Here is a 17,501-nt window from a genome sequence, read left to right on the forward strand (position 1 = left end):
CCAGACAGCACAATTTTGTATTTATTTTAAATTTACGGATAGCCAGGGGCACACTCCAACGCTCAGACATAATTTACAAATGAAGCATTTGTGTTTACTGAGTCCTCCAGATCAGAGGCAGTAGGGATGACCAGGGATGCTCTCTTGATACAGTGGGGGAAAAAAGTATTTAGTCAGCCACCAATTGTGCAAGTTCTCCCACTTAAAAAGATGAGAGAGGCCTGTAATTTTCATCATAGGTACACGTCAACTATGACAGACAAATTAAGGGGAAAAAATCCAGAAAATCACATTGAAGGATTTTTTATGAATTTATTTGCAAATTATGGTGGAAAATAAGTATTTGGTCACCTACAAACAAGCAAGATTTCTGGCTCTCACAGACCTGTAACTTCTTCTTTAAGAGGCTCCTCTGTCCTCCACTCGTTACCTGTATTAATGGCACCTGTTTGAACTTGTTATCAGTATAAAAGACACCTGTCCACAACCTCAAACAGTCACACTCCAAACTCCACTATGGCCAAGACCAAAGAGCTGTCAAAGGACACCAGAAACAAAATTGTAGACCTGCACCAGGCTGGGAAGACTGAATCTGCAATAGGTAAGCAGCTTGGTTTGAAGAAATAAACTGTGGGAGCAATTATTAGGAAATGGAAGACATACAAGACCACTGATAATCTCCCTCGATCTGGGGCTCCACGCAAGATCTCACCCCGTGGGGTCAAAATGATCCCAGAACCACACGGGGGGACCTAGTGAATGACCTGCAGAGAGCTGGGACCAAAGTAACAAAGCCTACCATCAGTAACACACTACGCCGCCAGGGACTCAAATCGTGCAGTGCCAGACGTGTCCCCCTGCTTAAGCCAGTACATGTCCAGGCCCGTCTGAAGTTTGCTAGAGTGCATTTGGATGATCCAGAAGAGGATTGGGAGAATGTCATATGGTCAGATGAAACCAAAATATAACTTTTTGGTCAAAACTCAACTCGTCGTGTTTGGAGGACAAAGAATGCTGAGTTGCATCCAAAGAACACCATACCTACTGTGAAGCATGGGGGTGGAAACATCATGCTTTGGGACTGTTTTTTCTGCAAAGGGACCAGGACGACTGATCCGTGTAAAGGAAAGAATGAATGGGGCCATGTATCGTGAGATTTTGAGTGAAAACCTCCTTCCATCAGCAAGGGCATTGAAGATGAAACGTGGCTGGGTCTTTCAGCATGACAATGATCCCAAACACACCGCCCGGGCAACGAAGGAGTGGCTTCGTAAGAAGCATTTCAAGGTCCTGGAGTGGCCTAGCCAGTCTCCAGATCTCAACCCCATAGAAAATCTTTGGAGGGATCTTTGTTGCCCAGCGACAGCCCCAAAACATCACTGCTCTAGAGGAGATCTGCATGGAGGAATGGGACAAAATACCAGCAAGAGTGTGAAAACCTTGTGAAGACTTACAGAAAACGTTTGACCTGTGTCATTGCCAACAAAGGGTATATAACAAAGTATTGAGAAACTTTTGTTATTGACCAAATACTTATTTTCCACCATAATTTGCAAATAAATTCATTAAAAATCCTACAATGTGATTTTCTGGATTTTTTTTCTTCTCATTTTGTCTGTCATAGTTGACGTGTACCTATGATGAAAATTACAGGCCTCTCTCATCTTTTTAAGTGGGAGAAATTGCACAATTGGTGGCTGACTAAATACTTTTTTCCCCCACTGTAAATGTGTGAATTGGACCATTTTCCTGTCAAAATGTAACAAGTACTTTTGGGTGTCAGGGAAAATGAATGAAGTAAAAAGTACATTATTTTCTTTAGGAATGTAGTGAAGTAAAAGTTGGCAAAAATAGAAATAGTAAAGTACAGATACCCCAAAAAACTACTTAAGTAGTCCTTTAAAGTATTTTTATTAAGTACTTTACACCACTGGCCATACATGACTGGATTATTTCCTTGGATGTGGAACAGTGTCACTGACGTCTCTCGATTTCCTCCTTTAACAGATTTCAGGATTCCCCCTGCATCTTCCATTCTCAGAGGTCCGGCCCATTATTGAGGCAGTCTACAGTACAGGAGTCCACAATGTGGAGGCATCCAATGTGGAGTTTGCCCTGGCTGTTCATGTCCATGCCTACCCTAACAATGTCCTGTCTGTCTGGGTTTACCTGGCCTCACTCATCCGCACACGATAACTCCATTGCAGAGATATAGACAAGCTTGTTTTTCATAAATGCACTTTACGATATTGTTTATCTGTATGTTTATGAAGAAATTTTTAGAGCACAACTACCTTTTAGACTACAGTACGTCTACATGCACATGAATAATTCGATATTAAACTGATTATAGCAGTAGGCTGATTATGCAATAGTCATCTAAACACCCTTACTGTTTACCTTAATCGGCGTAAAGTCAAAATCGAAGTAAGCATACGCCGATCAAAACTGCTTTTCTGAGCAATCTTTCAAATTATTAGTATATGTAAACACCTTAATCGGCGTTCATGCGGCATATTTGATTTGTGCATGTGCCAGCACCAGCAGCGCAAAAACCTCCCTCTTTAGCGCGAGCGAAGTATGTTCGGAACTGAATGTATGCGTTTTATAGTTTTCGCATACAAACTTTGTCCAAACTCAAGAATCAGATATACTTACCAAAAATAAAATGGGCGCTGTGGCTGAACGTTTATTTTGATTGGCGTTTTTCTGCATTTATCAGCGTGCCAATTCAGATGTGTCCATGTAAACAGGATTAGGGAAATCGTTCTTCTTGCAAAACATGTAAACGTTTTAATCGAACTAGTATATTAATCTGACTATCCACAATAATCGCATTATTGTGTGCATGTAACCGTACTCTACTGATTTGGTCTCATATTATATTTGCATATGAGTGTGATAGCTCTGGACAACACAGAGTTTGGGCTCGTTTACCATTCCTATGAAATCACAATTAACTTGTGTAGCTACCAAATCTGACGCTCAGTCTTGTGTTATGTACGGTGTAATATAACAGATTTTATCATAACTTTAAAACAATAAAATACCACATTTGTTTGAATCCTTTACCGCATACATACTGTATTTCACATACTTTAAATCCAATATACTTTTATTGTTCTCCTTTTGAACTGTACATAACCAATAGAACTTCTCATGCAGATTGTTTGAACAAGCAAATAATGGGTCTCCAGAAGTTGGATGTGCTATGTATAAAGACCAGCACTCACAGTGGGTCTCACAGAGTAGGGGCTATTTCTCAAATCTGCTTCATTTTGTCATTCAACTGTATACATGTCTAGGAGATCATTTTGTGAAGTAACCCTCTGGCCTGGGAGAGCTTATGTGAATGCTGGTGAATTTCAGTGCCCTTACCATTCATTCAATACAATGACAAAGGGAAAATATAAGAACAATCCAATGTTTCTAGCCACAAAGGAGAAAGATGAGAAGCATTATGAATGTCATTTTAGAGGTTGAAATCCAACATATGGGATAAGGGTATTACCTGCAGCCAAATACCACCATAACTCTATACCTGACATGCCTGCCCACATCTGAGGCAATTCTAACAGTGATCGGGCCACATGTCATCTCTAGTAGTGACATGATCAGTGTTCTCCAGGACTATGCAGTACCGTCAGATTATTAACAGTCACTGACGTTACACACCATTATGATGAAACAGTATCTTCCACCGTGTGAATCACCACTCCCAAAATGTAGGTCAAGCTGTGTGTATCATCATGTGAAGAGAACTCACATCACAACATTTAATTATCTGATGTTTCTTACTTCTAATTTCAATTAACCAAGTAAGACTACAGCAATCACAAATCAGAGATCTAAAATAAGCAAGTAGGAGCAGAGGTGGTGGACCAAGTCAGAAACTACAGGATACCTGGTGTCAACTTCTGTGAAACATGGTTCATTTCACTACAGAAACGACAAGTACTTGGTGCTCACATATAACGTCTGCTTTTTTGCAACTCAAATGAAAATGCAAAAGAATCGATTTCTCAAAATATGGAACCAGAATTTACATTTGCGGATACTTCATACATCCAATACCCATATATTTTTCTAAAGGAGTATTTCCTAAAAATACAGATGGAAATGGAAATGTCCCGAGTTAACTAGAATTGTTGTTTATCTAGAAACTATTTGAAGTGACAAAGTACAGAGATTGGTTTATTCCCAGGTGATTAAAGTGCAGATGAGGAACCATGATGGGGGGGGGGTCGTGGGGCTGGGTGAAAGGTCACTCTCCAGAGCGGCAGCACACCCTGAAGCCACACTGCAGGTTCTGGCAGCCGCTGGCCGTGTCAGCGTGAGGACCTGCAGAGAAACAGAACAGTTAGACCAGTCAGACACTCACACATACAGTGGTCCAGTTACTGTTGTCCTTAAGAGGGGTCTCACACTTCCCAAGATAATCAGCGATCAAGTCGTTGAGGTCTACCCTGGTGGGTGTATCCTTCAAACAGCCAGCATAAAGTCTGTTTTGTTGTTAGCCAATGTCAAAGCTTGCTAATAAGAGCTGCCCTCTTACGATTGACTGTTGCGCGATGTTGAGTCTCCTTATTTCATAGAAAATGATTGTTTTTTGTTTTTTTTAGGGGGTAGATCAGCTTTAATATTTCAGAGAGATTGTAACTTCCATCAATGTAATTGTCTGCATCACTTCCAATCCCCCATATGTTTTTTTTCCTCGCATATATATATATATATATACACACACACACACACACACACACACGTACACATATATACATACATACATGCACATACAGTGGGGAGAACAAGTATTTGATACACTGCCGATTTTGCAGGTTTTCCTACTTACAAAGCATGTAGAGGTCTGTAATGTTTATCATAGGTACATTTCAACTGAAAAATCCAGAAAATCACATTGTATGATTTTTAAGTAATTCATTTGCATTTTATTGCATGACATAAGTATTTGATACATCAGAAAAGCAGAACTTAATATTTGGTACAGAAACCTTTGTTTGCAATTACAGAGATCATACGTTTCCTGTAGGTCTTGACCAGGTTTGCACACACTGCAGCATGGATTTTGGCCCACTCCTCCATACAGACCTTCTCCAGATCCTTCAGTTTTGGGGCTGTCGCTGGGCAATACGGATTTTCAGCTCCCTCCAAAGATTTTCTATTGGGTTCAGTTCTGGAGACTGGCTAGGCCACTCCAGGACCTTGAGATGCTTCTTACGGAGCCACTCCTTAGTTGCCCTGGCTGTGTGTTTCGGGTTGTTGTCATGCTGGAAGACCCAGCCACGACCCATCTTCAATGCTCTTACTGAGGGAAGGAGGTTGTTGGTCAAGATCTCGCGATACATGGCCCCATCCATCCTGCCCTCAATACGGTGCAGTCGTCCTGTACCCTTTGCAGAAAAGCATCCCCAAAGAATGGATGTTTCCATCTCCATGCTTCACGGTTGGGATGGTGTTCTTGGGGTTGTACTCATCCTTCTTCTTCCTCCAAACACGGCGAGTGGAGTTTAGACCAAAAAGCTCTATTTCTGTCTCATCAGACCACATGACCTTCTCCCATTCCTCCTCTGGATCATCCAGATGGTCATTGGCAAACTTCAGACGGGCCTGGACATGCGCTGGCTTGAGCAGGGGGACCTTGCGTGCACTGCAGGATTTTAATCCATGATGGCGTAGTGTGTTACTAATGGTTTTCTTTGAGACTGTGGTCCCAGCTCTCTTCAGGTCATTGACCAGGTCCTGCCGTGTAGTTCTGGGCTGATCCCTCACCTTCCTCATGATCATTGATGCCCCACAAGGTGAGATCTTGCATGTAGCCCCAGACCAAGGGTGATTGACCGTCATCTTGAACTTCTTCCATTTTCTAATAATTGCGCCAACAATTGTTGCCTTCTCACCAAGCTGCTGCCTATTGTCCTGTAGCCCATCCCAGCCTTGTACAGGTCTACAATTTTATCCCTGATGTCCTTACATAGCTCTCTGGTCTTGGCCATTGTGGAGAGGTTGGAGTCTGTTTGATTGAGTGTGTAGACAGGTGTCTTTTATACAGGTAACGAGTTCAAACAGGTGCAGTTAATACAGGTAATGAGTGGAGAACAGGAAGGCTTCTTAAAGAAAAACTAACAGATCTGTGAGAGCCGGAATTCTTACTGGTCGGTAGGTGATCAAATACTTATGTCATGCAATAAAATGCAAAATTATTACTTAAAAATCATACAATGTGATTTTCTGGATTTTTGTTTTAGATTCCGTCTCTCACAGTTGAAGTGTACCTTTGATAAAAATTACAGACCTCTACATGCTTTGTAAGTAGGAAAACCTGCAAAATCGGCAGTGTATCAAATACTTGTTCTCCCCACTGTGTGTGTGTGTGTGTATATATATATATATATATATATATATATATATATATATACACACACACACACACACACACACTGCTCAAAAAAATAAAGGGAACACTTAAACAACACAATGTAACTCCAAGTCAATCACACTTCTGTGAAATCAAACTGTCCACTTAGGAAGCAACACTGATTGACAATCAATTTCACATGCAAATGGAATAGACAACAGGTGGAAATTATAGGCAATTAGCAAGACACCCCCAATAAAGGAGTGGTTCTGCAGGTGGTGACCACAGACCACTTCTCAGTTCCTATGCTTCCTGGCTGATGTTTTGGTCACTTTTGAATGCTGGCGGTGCTTTCACTCTAGTGGTAGCATGAGACGGAGTCTACAACCCACACAAGTGGCTCAGGTAGTGCAGCTCATCCAGGATGGCACATCAATGCGAGCTGTGGCAAGAAGGTTTGCTGTGTCTGTCAGCGTAGTGTCCAGAGCATGGAGGCGCTACCAGGAGACAGGCCAGTACATCAGGAGACGTGGAGGAGGCCGTAGGAGGGCAACAACCCAGCAGCAGGACCGCTACCTCCGCCTTTGTGCAAGGAGGAGCAGGAGGAGCACTGCCAGAGCCCTGCAAAATGACCTCCAGCAGGCCACAAATGTGCATGTGTCTGCTCAAACGGTCAGAAACAGACTCCATGAGGGTGGTATGAGGGCCCGACGTCCACAGGTGGGGGTTGTGCTTACAGCCCAACACCGTGCAGGACGTTTGGCATTTGCCAGAGAACACCAAGATTGGCAAATTCGCCACTGGCGCCCTGTGCTCTTCACAGATGAAAGCAGGTTCACACTGAGCACATGTGACAGACGTGACAGAGTCTGGAGACACCGTGGAGAACGTTCTGCTTCCTGCAACATCCTCCAGCATGACCGGTTTGGCGGTGGGTCAGTCATGGTGTGGGGTGGCATTTCTTTGGGGGGCCGCACAGCCCTCCATGTGCTCGCTAGAGGTAGCCTGACTGCCATTAGGTACCGAGATGAGATCCTCAGACCCCTTGTGAGACCATATGCTGGTGCGGTTGGCCCTGGGTTCCTCCTAATGCAAGACAATGCTAGACCTCATGTGGCTGGAGTGTGTCAGCAGTTCCTGCAAGAGGAAGGCATTGATGCTATGGACTGGCCCGCCCGTTCCCCAGACCTGAATCCAATTGAGCACATCTGGGACATCATGTCTCGCTCCATCCACCAACGCCACGTTGCACCACAGACTGTCCAGGAGTTGGCGGATGCTTTAGTCCAGGTCTGGGAGGAGATCCCTCAGGAGACCATCCGCCACCTCATCAGGAGCATGCCCAGGCGTTGTAGGGAGGTCATACAGGCACGTGGAGGCCACACACACTACTGAGCCTCATTTTTACTTGTTCTAAGGACATTACATCAAAGTTGGATCAGCCTGTAGTGTGGTTTTCCACTTTAATTTTGAATGTGACTCCAAATCCAGACCTCCATGGGTTGATAAATTTGATTTCCATTGATAATTTGTGTGATTTTGTTGTCAGCACATTCAACTATGTAAAGAAAAAAGTACTTAATAAGATTATTTCATTCATTCAGATCTAGGATGTGTTATTTTAGTGTTCCCTTTATTTTTTTGGAGCAGTGTATATCTATCTATACACACACACACACACACACACACATACACATACATATATATATATATACACACACACACATATATATACACATATATATACACACACACATACATACATCCATACACACACACACACATACATACATCCATACACACACACACACACACACATATCCTTTTAAAAATTATATTTCCCTTCATTACTTTCCAACCCCATAACCCCTTCCCCAATTGGAGTAAACTAGGTGAACAACAACACTTAGGTCTCTACTTCCAGCCCATACATACTATATACATTTTATGGACAGTCAAATTCTACAATAATTATATTTTGTTTGTTTTTACTCCTGAACTTCATCCGATCATTTTCATGATGTCCATCTGGTTTGTTTCTATATGCCATATTTTTCTAACTGTGCTCTTTCACAAAAGCTCTCAACCTATAACCTATATACTTATTATGGACACAATATGCTTTACATTAGTTATCTTGTTGTTATTAGTTGTTGTTATTAGTCCCATCCTTCAGCTCCATTCAACACCTCCCATCTATCTCTTATCACCATCCATATTGGATTTCTATTTGCCATATCTTTCAACTGTACTGTGATGTTTAAAAAAAGTTCTGAACCTTTATATTCTCATTGTTTCTACAGATCGTAAATTGAATATACATTTTTTTGCTAAAAGTAATATTATATTATTGATCGATTGAGTATGACTTTTCAGATCACCCAGTAGTGCTATCTGCAGGGTTAGCTCCAGGTAAATATTGCAATCATTCAGCCATTCCTGGACCTGTGTCCAAAAACAAGCTACAAATGGACAGTACCAAAACAAATGATCTAATGATTCTGTCTCGTCGCAGCAAAATCTGCAGAGCTGGGAAGATTGTATCCCCCATATAAATAACATTCAAGAATTTTATATAATAATAATTGAAAAATTCGAAGTTTTGAAAATGATTGTTAGCTAGGTCAGTGATTATCTCGCCTAGTGTGAGTCCCCAGTAATGTGGACATATACCTATTGCCAAGTTGGACTTCTGTCCACACTCTTGGTTCAGAAACAATGTTAAAAGGTTTACACTAATACTATGGCGTTAAGCATTACGTTGTGATAGTGAACACTGAACGGGTTTCTCTGACTACCTTAAAGTCCACTTACCTTCCACCTCATAAGATCAGCAGGGCTGTTACATAAGGAACTTACACTGGGAAACGTGCTGCACAGGTGAAGTTAGGAACATTCATACCTAAATACAATCCACCACCAAAGGTCATCCATACAACTCCACTCAAGCAAATATGATACATAATGCTCTTCCTACACATTTGTGCAACATTCAAGTGTATAACATTACATCACTTAGATCTGTTTCATATGAGGTTCTTGTTTCCCCGGCCACCAGCTCTGCACCCTCCGCTGCAACTTGCCCATGCCCCCCCCGCTTCTCCTTCACACAAATTCAGACAGCTGATGTTCTGAAAGCTGCAAAATCTGGACCCCTACAAATCATCTGGGCTAGATAATCTGGACCCTTTCTTTCTAAAATTAGCCGCCGAAATTGTCGCAACCCCTATTACTAGCCTGTTCAACCTCTCTTTCGTAACGTCTGAGATCCCCAGAGATTGGAAAGCTGCCGCGGTCATCCCCCTCTTCAAAGGGGGTGACACTCTAGATCCAAACTGTTACTGACCTATATCCATCCTGCCCTGCCTTTCGCAAGTTTTTGAAAGCAAAGTTAACAAACAGATCACCGACCATTTCGAATCCCACCGTACCTTCTCCGCTATGCAATCCAGTTTCCGAGCTGGTCATGGGTGCACCTCAGCCACGCTCAAGGTCCTAAACGATATTATAACCGCGATCGATAATAGACAGGACTGTGCAGCCGTCTTCATCGACCTGGCCAAGGCTTTCGACTCTGTCAACCACCGCATTCTTATTGGCAGACTAAATAGCCTTGGTTTCTCAAATGACTGCCTCGCCTGGTTCACCAACTACTTCTCAGATAGAGTTCAATGTGTCAAATCGGAGAGCCTGTTGTCTGGACCTATGGCAGTCTCTATGGGGGTGCCACAGGGTTCAATTCTTGGGCCGACTCTTTTCTCAGTGTATATCAATGATGTCGCTCTTGCTGCTGGTGACTCAGATCCACCTCTACGCAGATGACACCATTTTGTATACATCTGGCCCTTCATTGGACACTGTGTTAACAAACCTCCAAATGAGCTTCAATGCCATACAACACTCCTTCCGTAGCCTCCAACTGCTCTTAAACACTAGTAAAACTAAATGCATGCTCTTCAATCGAACACTGCTGGCACCCGCCCACCCGACTAGAATCACTACTCTCGACGGGTCTGACCTAGAGGATGTGGACAACTACAAATACCTAGGTGTCTGGTTAGACTGTAAACTCTCCTTCCAGACTCACATTAAGCATCTCCAATCCAAAGTGAAATCTAGAATCGGCTTCCTATTTCGCAACAAAGCCTCCTTCACTCATGCTGCCAAACATGCCCTCGTAAAACTGACTATCCTACCGATCCTTGACTTCGGCGATGTCATTTACAAAATAGCCTACAACATTCTACTCAGCAAATTGGATGTAGTCTATCACAGTGCCACCCGTTTTGTCACCAAAGCCCCATATACTACCCACCACTGTGACCTGTACGCTCTTGTTGGCTGGTCCTCACTACATATTAATCGCCAAACCCACTGGCTCCAGGCCATCTATAAATCACTGCTAGGCAAATCTCTGCCTTATCTTAGCTCATTGGTCACCATAGCAACACCCACCCGTAGTATGCGCTCCAGCAGGTATATCTCACTGGTCATCCCCAAAGCCAACACCTCCTTTGGCCGCCATTCCTTCCAGTTCTCTGCTGCCAATGACTGGAACGAACTGCAAAAATCTCTGAAGCTGGAGACTCTTATCTCCCTCACTAACTTTAAGCATCAGTTGTCAGAGCACCTTACCGATCACTGCACCTGTACACAGCCCATCTGAAATTAGCCCACTCAACTACCTCATCCCCATATTGTTATTTATTTTGCTCATTTGCACCCCAGTATCTCTATTTGCACATCATCTCTATCATTCCAGTGTTAATACTAATTGTAATTATTTTGCACTATGGCCTATTTATTGCCTTACCTCCATAACTTGCTACATTTGCACACACTGTATATATATTTTCTGTGGTATTTTTGACTTTATGTTTTGTTTTAAACCATATGTAACTCTGTGGTGTTGTTTTTAATCGCACTGCTTTGCTTTATCTTGGCCAGGTCGCAGTTGTAAATGAGAACTTGTTCTCAACTGGCCTACCTGGTTAAATAAAGGTGAAATAAAAAAAATAAAAAGAGTGATGTGTACATTACCGTTGATGTTGTCGCAGTAGTAGAAGTGTTCATCATTGAGGGCAGGACAGGCTGACACCAGCTCCTGTAATCCCACCTCAGTGATGAGGAGACATCCAGACAGGTTCAGATGCTCCAGGAGAGGAAGACCTCCACGCTGAGACAGTGCCCTGAAACACATGTCCATAATACAGACACTCATTCCCAAATCGAAAAAACTATATCAACACACATACAACTATAGGTTAAAGCAACGTTTACATAGGTGGAATACATAATACGGAGGAGTCATAAGCTGTTTTACCTCAAGCCCAGGTCTGTGACCTGATAGCATCCAGAGAGGCTGAGGAACCTTAGTGAGCGTTGAGCGTCTGACCGATCAGTTCTGTTGTCACACTCCAGGCACCACTGGCCCCCAGAGGAGCATTTAGTCCGAAACTCTGCCCCTGCACTGCCCCTGGTGATGTAAGACTCACACTGCAGCCCTCCTAAAGTCCTCAGGGCCGTCTCACCAGTGCAGCAGGTTGAATGGCCACAGCCGGCCTCCCCAAGCCCATACTGCTGCTGCCAGTAGGAGGTGCTAAAGCCAGTCCTGAAGCCCCGCCTCCTACTCCTCCTGCAGCAACACAACACTCCCCCTGGCCGAGTCTCCACAAAGCCCCGCCCCTCAGGGGTAGACACTTCCCCGCGACGGTTCCACTCCGCAGCGTCCTCGATGTCGGCCAGCTCCGAGGGGTCCAGGACCCAGACCCTGGTGGGGCTGCAGGGGGCACTGCCCAGTCTCCCTGGCCACTGCTTGAAGATCAGGGCCTGCCGGCTGTGCCCAGTCGGACGGAGGCTCCGCTTGTCCAGCAGACAGATGGGAGAAGGAGGGCTCTTCAGAAGCTTGGCTCGCCGGTCAGAGCGTTTCTCAGAGCATGTGGGAGATGCCAGATCCCCCAAACCCAAGGACAGCTTCTTCAGTGTGTGGTCAGTGATCTTCTCACAGCCTGAAAGGTCCAGGTGCTCCAGAGAGAGACACGCCCACAGAGATGACCAACTGACAGACAGAAGAAGAGAAAACAACAATCAATTAGAAAAGACAGACAAAATGATTTTAATAGGACATCACACCATGTAGTGTTCAGCATAATTGGTGTGGCTTGGATGACATACCTGTCAAAGGCGGAGTCTGTGACATCAGTCTGAGTGAGGTCCAGGTGGGTGAGATTAGGACAGAGACTGAGGATCTGACGCACCTGTAGCAGCAGACACCCATATACACACAGATCATTAACCTACACTCTGCCACGTAGAATCTATTCAGTCTCAAACATCCTTCATTCATATGCACACCCAGTGTTTCTCATTAGCTAGAGAATTGGAAGATTTGTATTAGCAGCTCTGCTTTATTGATGTTCTAGGCATATGATCATGAATACTCCTGGTCCATACCATCTTACTGGAGACCGTAGAGCTATAGGCCAGAACGATGGACCGGACAGAGGAACCCACAGCTGGCAGAAGGTTCTGGATCATTCCATTCAGTAGCTTCTTCTCCCTCTGAGCAGCGCTTATAGCCAAGGAGTCTTCACAAGACTCATCTAGACAAGGGAGAACGTGGATAAAAAAAGAGATGAGAATAGGGCCGTTTTCTGAATGTCGTATCCAAACAGTTCACTCAAATCTGTAAACACATCTGTGTCACATCAATCAAGCTTTGCATTTTCTCTGGATCCATCAGATGTACTCCTGACAAACACATTAGACTGACTGGTGACTCACCAGATTCATCCACATCTGCGTCCTCATCCCACTCCTGGTAGGCTTTGCCCTCATCCTGCCGACTATTCACCCACTCCTCATCCAGCTCCTGGTTCAGATCAGCTGGGGGGCCGCGATAGTAATCCCCTGGGAAACAGACACTCATCAACTTTTTTCTTAATGAGAAAAACAAGTGTCAAAGGATTGTATTGGTATGGCAGTTTTTACAGTGTTGACTGCTTCACCATCGGCGGTGATAAAAGTAGAAAAGGTAAAGGCTGATCTTTGTACCTCTGGCCCAGTGTACAGGGTAGAGGTGTCTCCACAGAGAGCCGGTCTTGGCCAGGTCAGACCAGGCAGAGCACACCTGGCCACAGTGACACAGGTCCACAGGGCCCAGGTAGTGGAACAGACACAGCAGGATCTCTGTGGGCAGCTGGGAGATGTGGGTGGAGCACGGCTCTTTCTCCAATTCTGAGGAATGATAATAAGCAGAGTTTTTTATAGTTAAGTGTTCATACTGAAGTCAAGTAAAGTTCTTATAAGAGTTTAGAAATGACATGCTTCTCTACAGTTCATGGTAAATAGACATCCAAGAATCATTGTTAGACCACAGCAAACTTTTACAGTGGGAAATGCAGCAGCAGCATTGTGATTCGGCTGTCTGTAGAAATGTTTTTGGTAAGGGTTAGAGCCACGCCTCAAAGGAACATTTGGTTATGGGAAATGTGGTCAGTATTAATTTCCTAAACAAGCACTGACCACATCCTCCAATTCAGTGTAGTTATGAGGAAGTTGAGATGTGTGTTCTTGAAGGATATATTAGGTAAAGGGATTGTGTAGTGAAAGATTAGATAGATTTCATATGAAGGTATCTGTATATGACGGGGAGAATGCAGGGTAGATATCACCAAGATGTGTACTAACTAAGGTGTGCAATATAAGGAAGATAATGAATGGGTCTGACTCACCATCATCAATCTTCTCGTGGTCAGCATACTTGAAGGCCTTGTGCAGCACCTCTGCCTGGCTCCACAGACTGAGCTCCTTCAGCACCTCTGCTGCACAGTCCCATCGCTGCTGGCTACTGTGCTGCGCTATCACCTGCTTCTTGATGTCTTTCAGCTCCTCATAGGTGAAGTACTGCATCAGCATGGGCTGGAACACCTGGATATACACATTCATTTACATTCCACACAAACACATGCAAAGCATTACATTACTATAGAAAATACAGAAAGACCCACAGTTCTGAACAGAATGTTCTACTTGCTGGTAGGGCTGTGGCGGTTATTACATCTTGTCATGCAATAAACTGCCGGTCTCACGGTAATTGATCGTTAATTAACATAAACACATTTCGCATCTCCAGGCCTCCACGCATTCAAGCTGCATACAAACCGCTGATGTGTGCCTTTGGAAAATCTACAAAAGTCTAATAAATCAATTTACACCGGACAAAAATATAAACTCAATATGCAACAAATTCAAAGATTTTACTGAGACAATTGAAATAAATAAATGAGGCCTTTATCTATGGATTTCACGACTGGGAATACAGGTATGCATCGGTTGGTCACAGATACCTTAAAAAAAAAAGGTACAGGCGTGGATCAGAAAACCAGTCAGTATCTGGTGTGATTACAATTTGCCTCATGCAGCGTGACATCTACTTCGCATAGAGTTTATCAGGCTGTTGATAGTGGCCTGTGGAATGTTGTCCCACTCCTCTTCAATGGGTGTGCAAAATTGCTGGATATTGGCGGGAACTGGAACACGCTGTCATACATGTTGATCCAGAGCATCCCAAACATGCTCAATGGGTGACATTTGTATTTGTATTTATTGCGGATGCCAAGGCAGCAGCTACTCTTCCTGGGGTCCAATCACAATTTACATACAATAAAACACATTATTACACACTACTCTACCATAACATATTTACACTACAAAATCAATAATACAGCAAAATAACAATATAAAAATGTGTGTGTGTAGAGTGCGTGTTAGCATGTGTTCGCGAATACTGTGTGTGTGCCTGTGTGTGTGTCTCTTCACAGTCCGCGCTGTTCCATAAAGTGTACAGTCGTGGTCAAAAGTTTTGAGAATGACACAAATATTGGTCTTCACAAAGTTCGCTGCTTCAGTGTTATGAGATATTTTTGTCAGATGTTACTATGGTATACTGAAGTATAATTACAATCATTCCATAAGTGTCAAAGGCTTTTATTGACAATTACATAAAGTTTATGCAAAGAGTCAATATTTGCAGTGTTGACCCTTCTTTTTCAAGACCTCTGCAATCCGCCCTGGCATGCTGTCAATTAACTTCTGGGCCACATCCTGACTGATGGCAGCCCATTCTTGCATAATCAATGCTTGGAGTTTGTCAGAATTTGTGGGTTTTTGTTTGTCCACCCGCCTTGAGGATCGACCACAAGTTCTCAATGGGATTAAGGTCCGGGGAGTTTCCTGGCCATGGACCCAAAATGTAGATGTTTTGTTCCCCGAGCCACTTATCACTTTTGCCCATCATGCTGGAAAAGGCATTGGTTGTCACATTTACATTACATTTACATCATTTAGCAGACGCTCTTATCCAGAGCGACTTACAAATTGGTGCATTCACACTTCATCATTTGTTTTATATATATATATATATATATAATTTTTGTTTGTTTTGTTTATTTATTTAATTTATATTTATTTATTTTGTGGGGGTGGGGTAGGGGAGGGTGGAAGGATTACTTTTATACTATCCCAGGTATTCCTTAAAGAGGTAGGGTTTCAAGTGTCTCCGGAAGATGGTCAGTGACTCCGCTGTCCTGGCGTCGTGAGGGAGCTTGTTCCACCATTGGGGTGCCAGAGCAGCGAACAGTTTTGACTGGGCTGAGCGGGAACTGTGCTTCCGCAGAGGTAGGGGGACCAGCAGGCCAGAGGTGGAAGAACGCAATGCCCTCGTTTGGGTGTAGGGACTGATCAGAGCCTGAAGGTAAGGAGGTGCCGTTCCCCTCACAGCTCCGTAGGCAAGCACCATGGTCTTGTAGCAGATGCGAGCTTCAACTGGAAGCCAATGGAGTGTGCGGAGGAGCGGGATGACGTGAGAGAACTTGGGAAGGTTGAACACCAGTTGGGCTGCAGCGTTCTGGATGAGTTGTAGGGGTTTAATGGCACAGGCAGGGAGCCCAGCCAACAGCGAGTTGCAGTAATCCAGACGGGAGATGACAAGTGCCTGGATTAGGACCTATGCCGCTTCCTGTGTAAGGTAGGGTCGTACTCTGCGAATGTTGTAGAGCATGAACCTGCAGGATCGGGTCACCACTTTGATGTTAGCGGAGAACGACAGGGTGTTGTCCAGGGTCACGCCAAGGTTCTTTGCACTCAGGGAGGAGGACACAACGTAGTTGTCAACCGTGATGGCGAGATCATGGAGCGGGCAGTCCTTCCCCGGGAGGAAGAGCAGCTCCGTCTTACCGAGGTTCAGCTTGAGGTGGTGAGCCGACATCCACACTGATATGTCTGTCAGACATGCAGAGATGCGATTCACCACCTGGTTATCAGAAGGGGGAAAGGAGAAGATTAATTGTGTGTCGTCTGCGTAGCAATGATAGGAGAGACCATGTGAGGATATGACAGAGCCAAGTGACTTGGTGTATAGAGAGAATAGGAGAAGGCCTAGAACTGAGCCCTGGGGGACACCAGTGGTGAGAGCACGTGGTGCGGAGACAGATTCTCGCCACGTCACCTGGTAGGAGCGACCTGTCAGGTAGGACGCAATCCAAGAGTGAGCCACGCTGGAGATGCCCAACTCGGAGAGGGTGGAGAGGAGGATCTGATGGTTCACAGTATCAAAGTCACCAAACTGTTCTTGGATGGTTGGGAGAAGTTGCTCTCGAAGGATGTGTTGGTACCATTCTTTATTCATGGCTGTGTTCTTAGGCAAAATTGTGAGTGAGCCCACTCCCTTGGCTGAGAAGCAACCCCACACATGAATGGTCTCAGGATGCTTTACTGTTGGCATGACACAGGACTGATGGTAGCGCTCACCTTGTCTTCTCCGGACAAGCTTTTTTCCAGATGCCCCAAACAATCGGAAAGGGGATTCATCAGAGAAAATGACTTTACCCCAGTCCTCAGCAGTCCAATCCCTGTACCTTTTGCAGAATATCAGTCTGGCCATGATGTTTTTCCTGGAGAGAAGTGGCTTCTTTGCTGCCCTTCTTGACACCAGGCCATCCTCCAAAAGTCTTCGCCTCACTGTGCGTGCAGATGCACTAATACCTGCCTGCTGCCATTCCTGAGCAAGCTCTGCACTGGTGGTGCCCCGATCCCGCAGCTGAATCAACTTTAGGAGACGGTCCTGGCG

General features: G+C 44.3%; 2 protein-coding genes across 3 annotated transcripts in view; one reads left to right on the forward strand and one right to left on the reverse strand.

Annotated features, from left to right (window-relative positions):
• cc2d2a (coiled-coil and C2 domain containing 2A) overlaps nt 1-2,692 on the forward strand; it is a 28,074-nt gene extending 25,382 nt beyond the window's left edge. For both annotated transcript variants that reach the window (XM_041839147.2, XM_041839148.2), the window contains one exon: nt 2,008-2,692. In XM_041839147.2, the coding sequence (XP_041695081.2) occupies nt 2,008-2,196 (189 nt within the window). In that variant the 3' untranslated portion in view covers nt 2,197-2,692. The remainder of the gene's footprint in view (nt 1-2,007) is intronic.
• Nucleotides 2,693-3,097: 405 nt separating this feature from the next.
• LOC121533317 (F-box/LRR-repeat protein 5) overlaps nt 3,098-17,501 on the reverse strand; it is a 28,135-nt gene continuing 13,731 nt past the window's right edge. Inside the window, exons 4-11 of the mRNA XM_041839146.2 lie at nt 14,107-14,302; nt 13,427-13,609; nt 13,157-13,282; nt 12,827-12,975; nt 12,548-12,630; nt 11,697-12,431; nt 11,414-11,562; nt 3,098-4,341 (exon numbers count right to left, since the gene is read on the reverse strand). Coding sequence (XP_041695080.1) covers nt 4,265-4,341; nt 11,414-11,562; nt 11,697-12,431; nt 12,548-12,630; nt 12,827-12,975; nt 13,157-13,282; nt 13,427-13,609; nt 14,107-14,302 — 1,698 coding nt within the window. The 3' untranslated portion in view covers nt 3,098-4,264. The remainder of the gene's footprint in view (nt 4,342-11,413; nt 11,563-11,696; nt 12,432-12,547; nt 12,631-12,826; nt 12,976-13,156; nt 13,283-13,426; nt 13,610-14,106; nt 14,303-17,501) is intronic.

The sequence above is a fragment of the Coregonus clupeaformis genome, chromosome 20 (assembly GCF_020615455.1).
Source record: "Coregonus clupeaformis isolate EN_2021a chromosome 20, ASM2061545v1, whole genome shotgun sequence".
NCBI classification, from domain to species: Eukaryota; Metazoa; Chordata; class Actinopteri; order Salmoniformes; family Salmonidae; genus Coregonus; species Coregonus clupeaformis.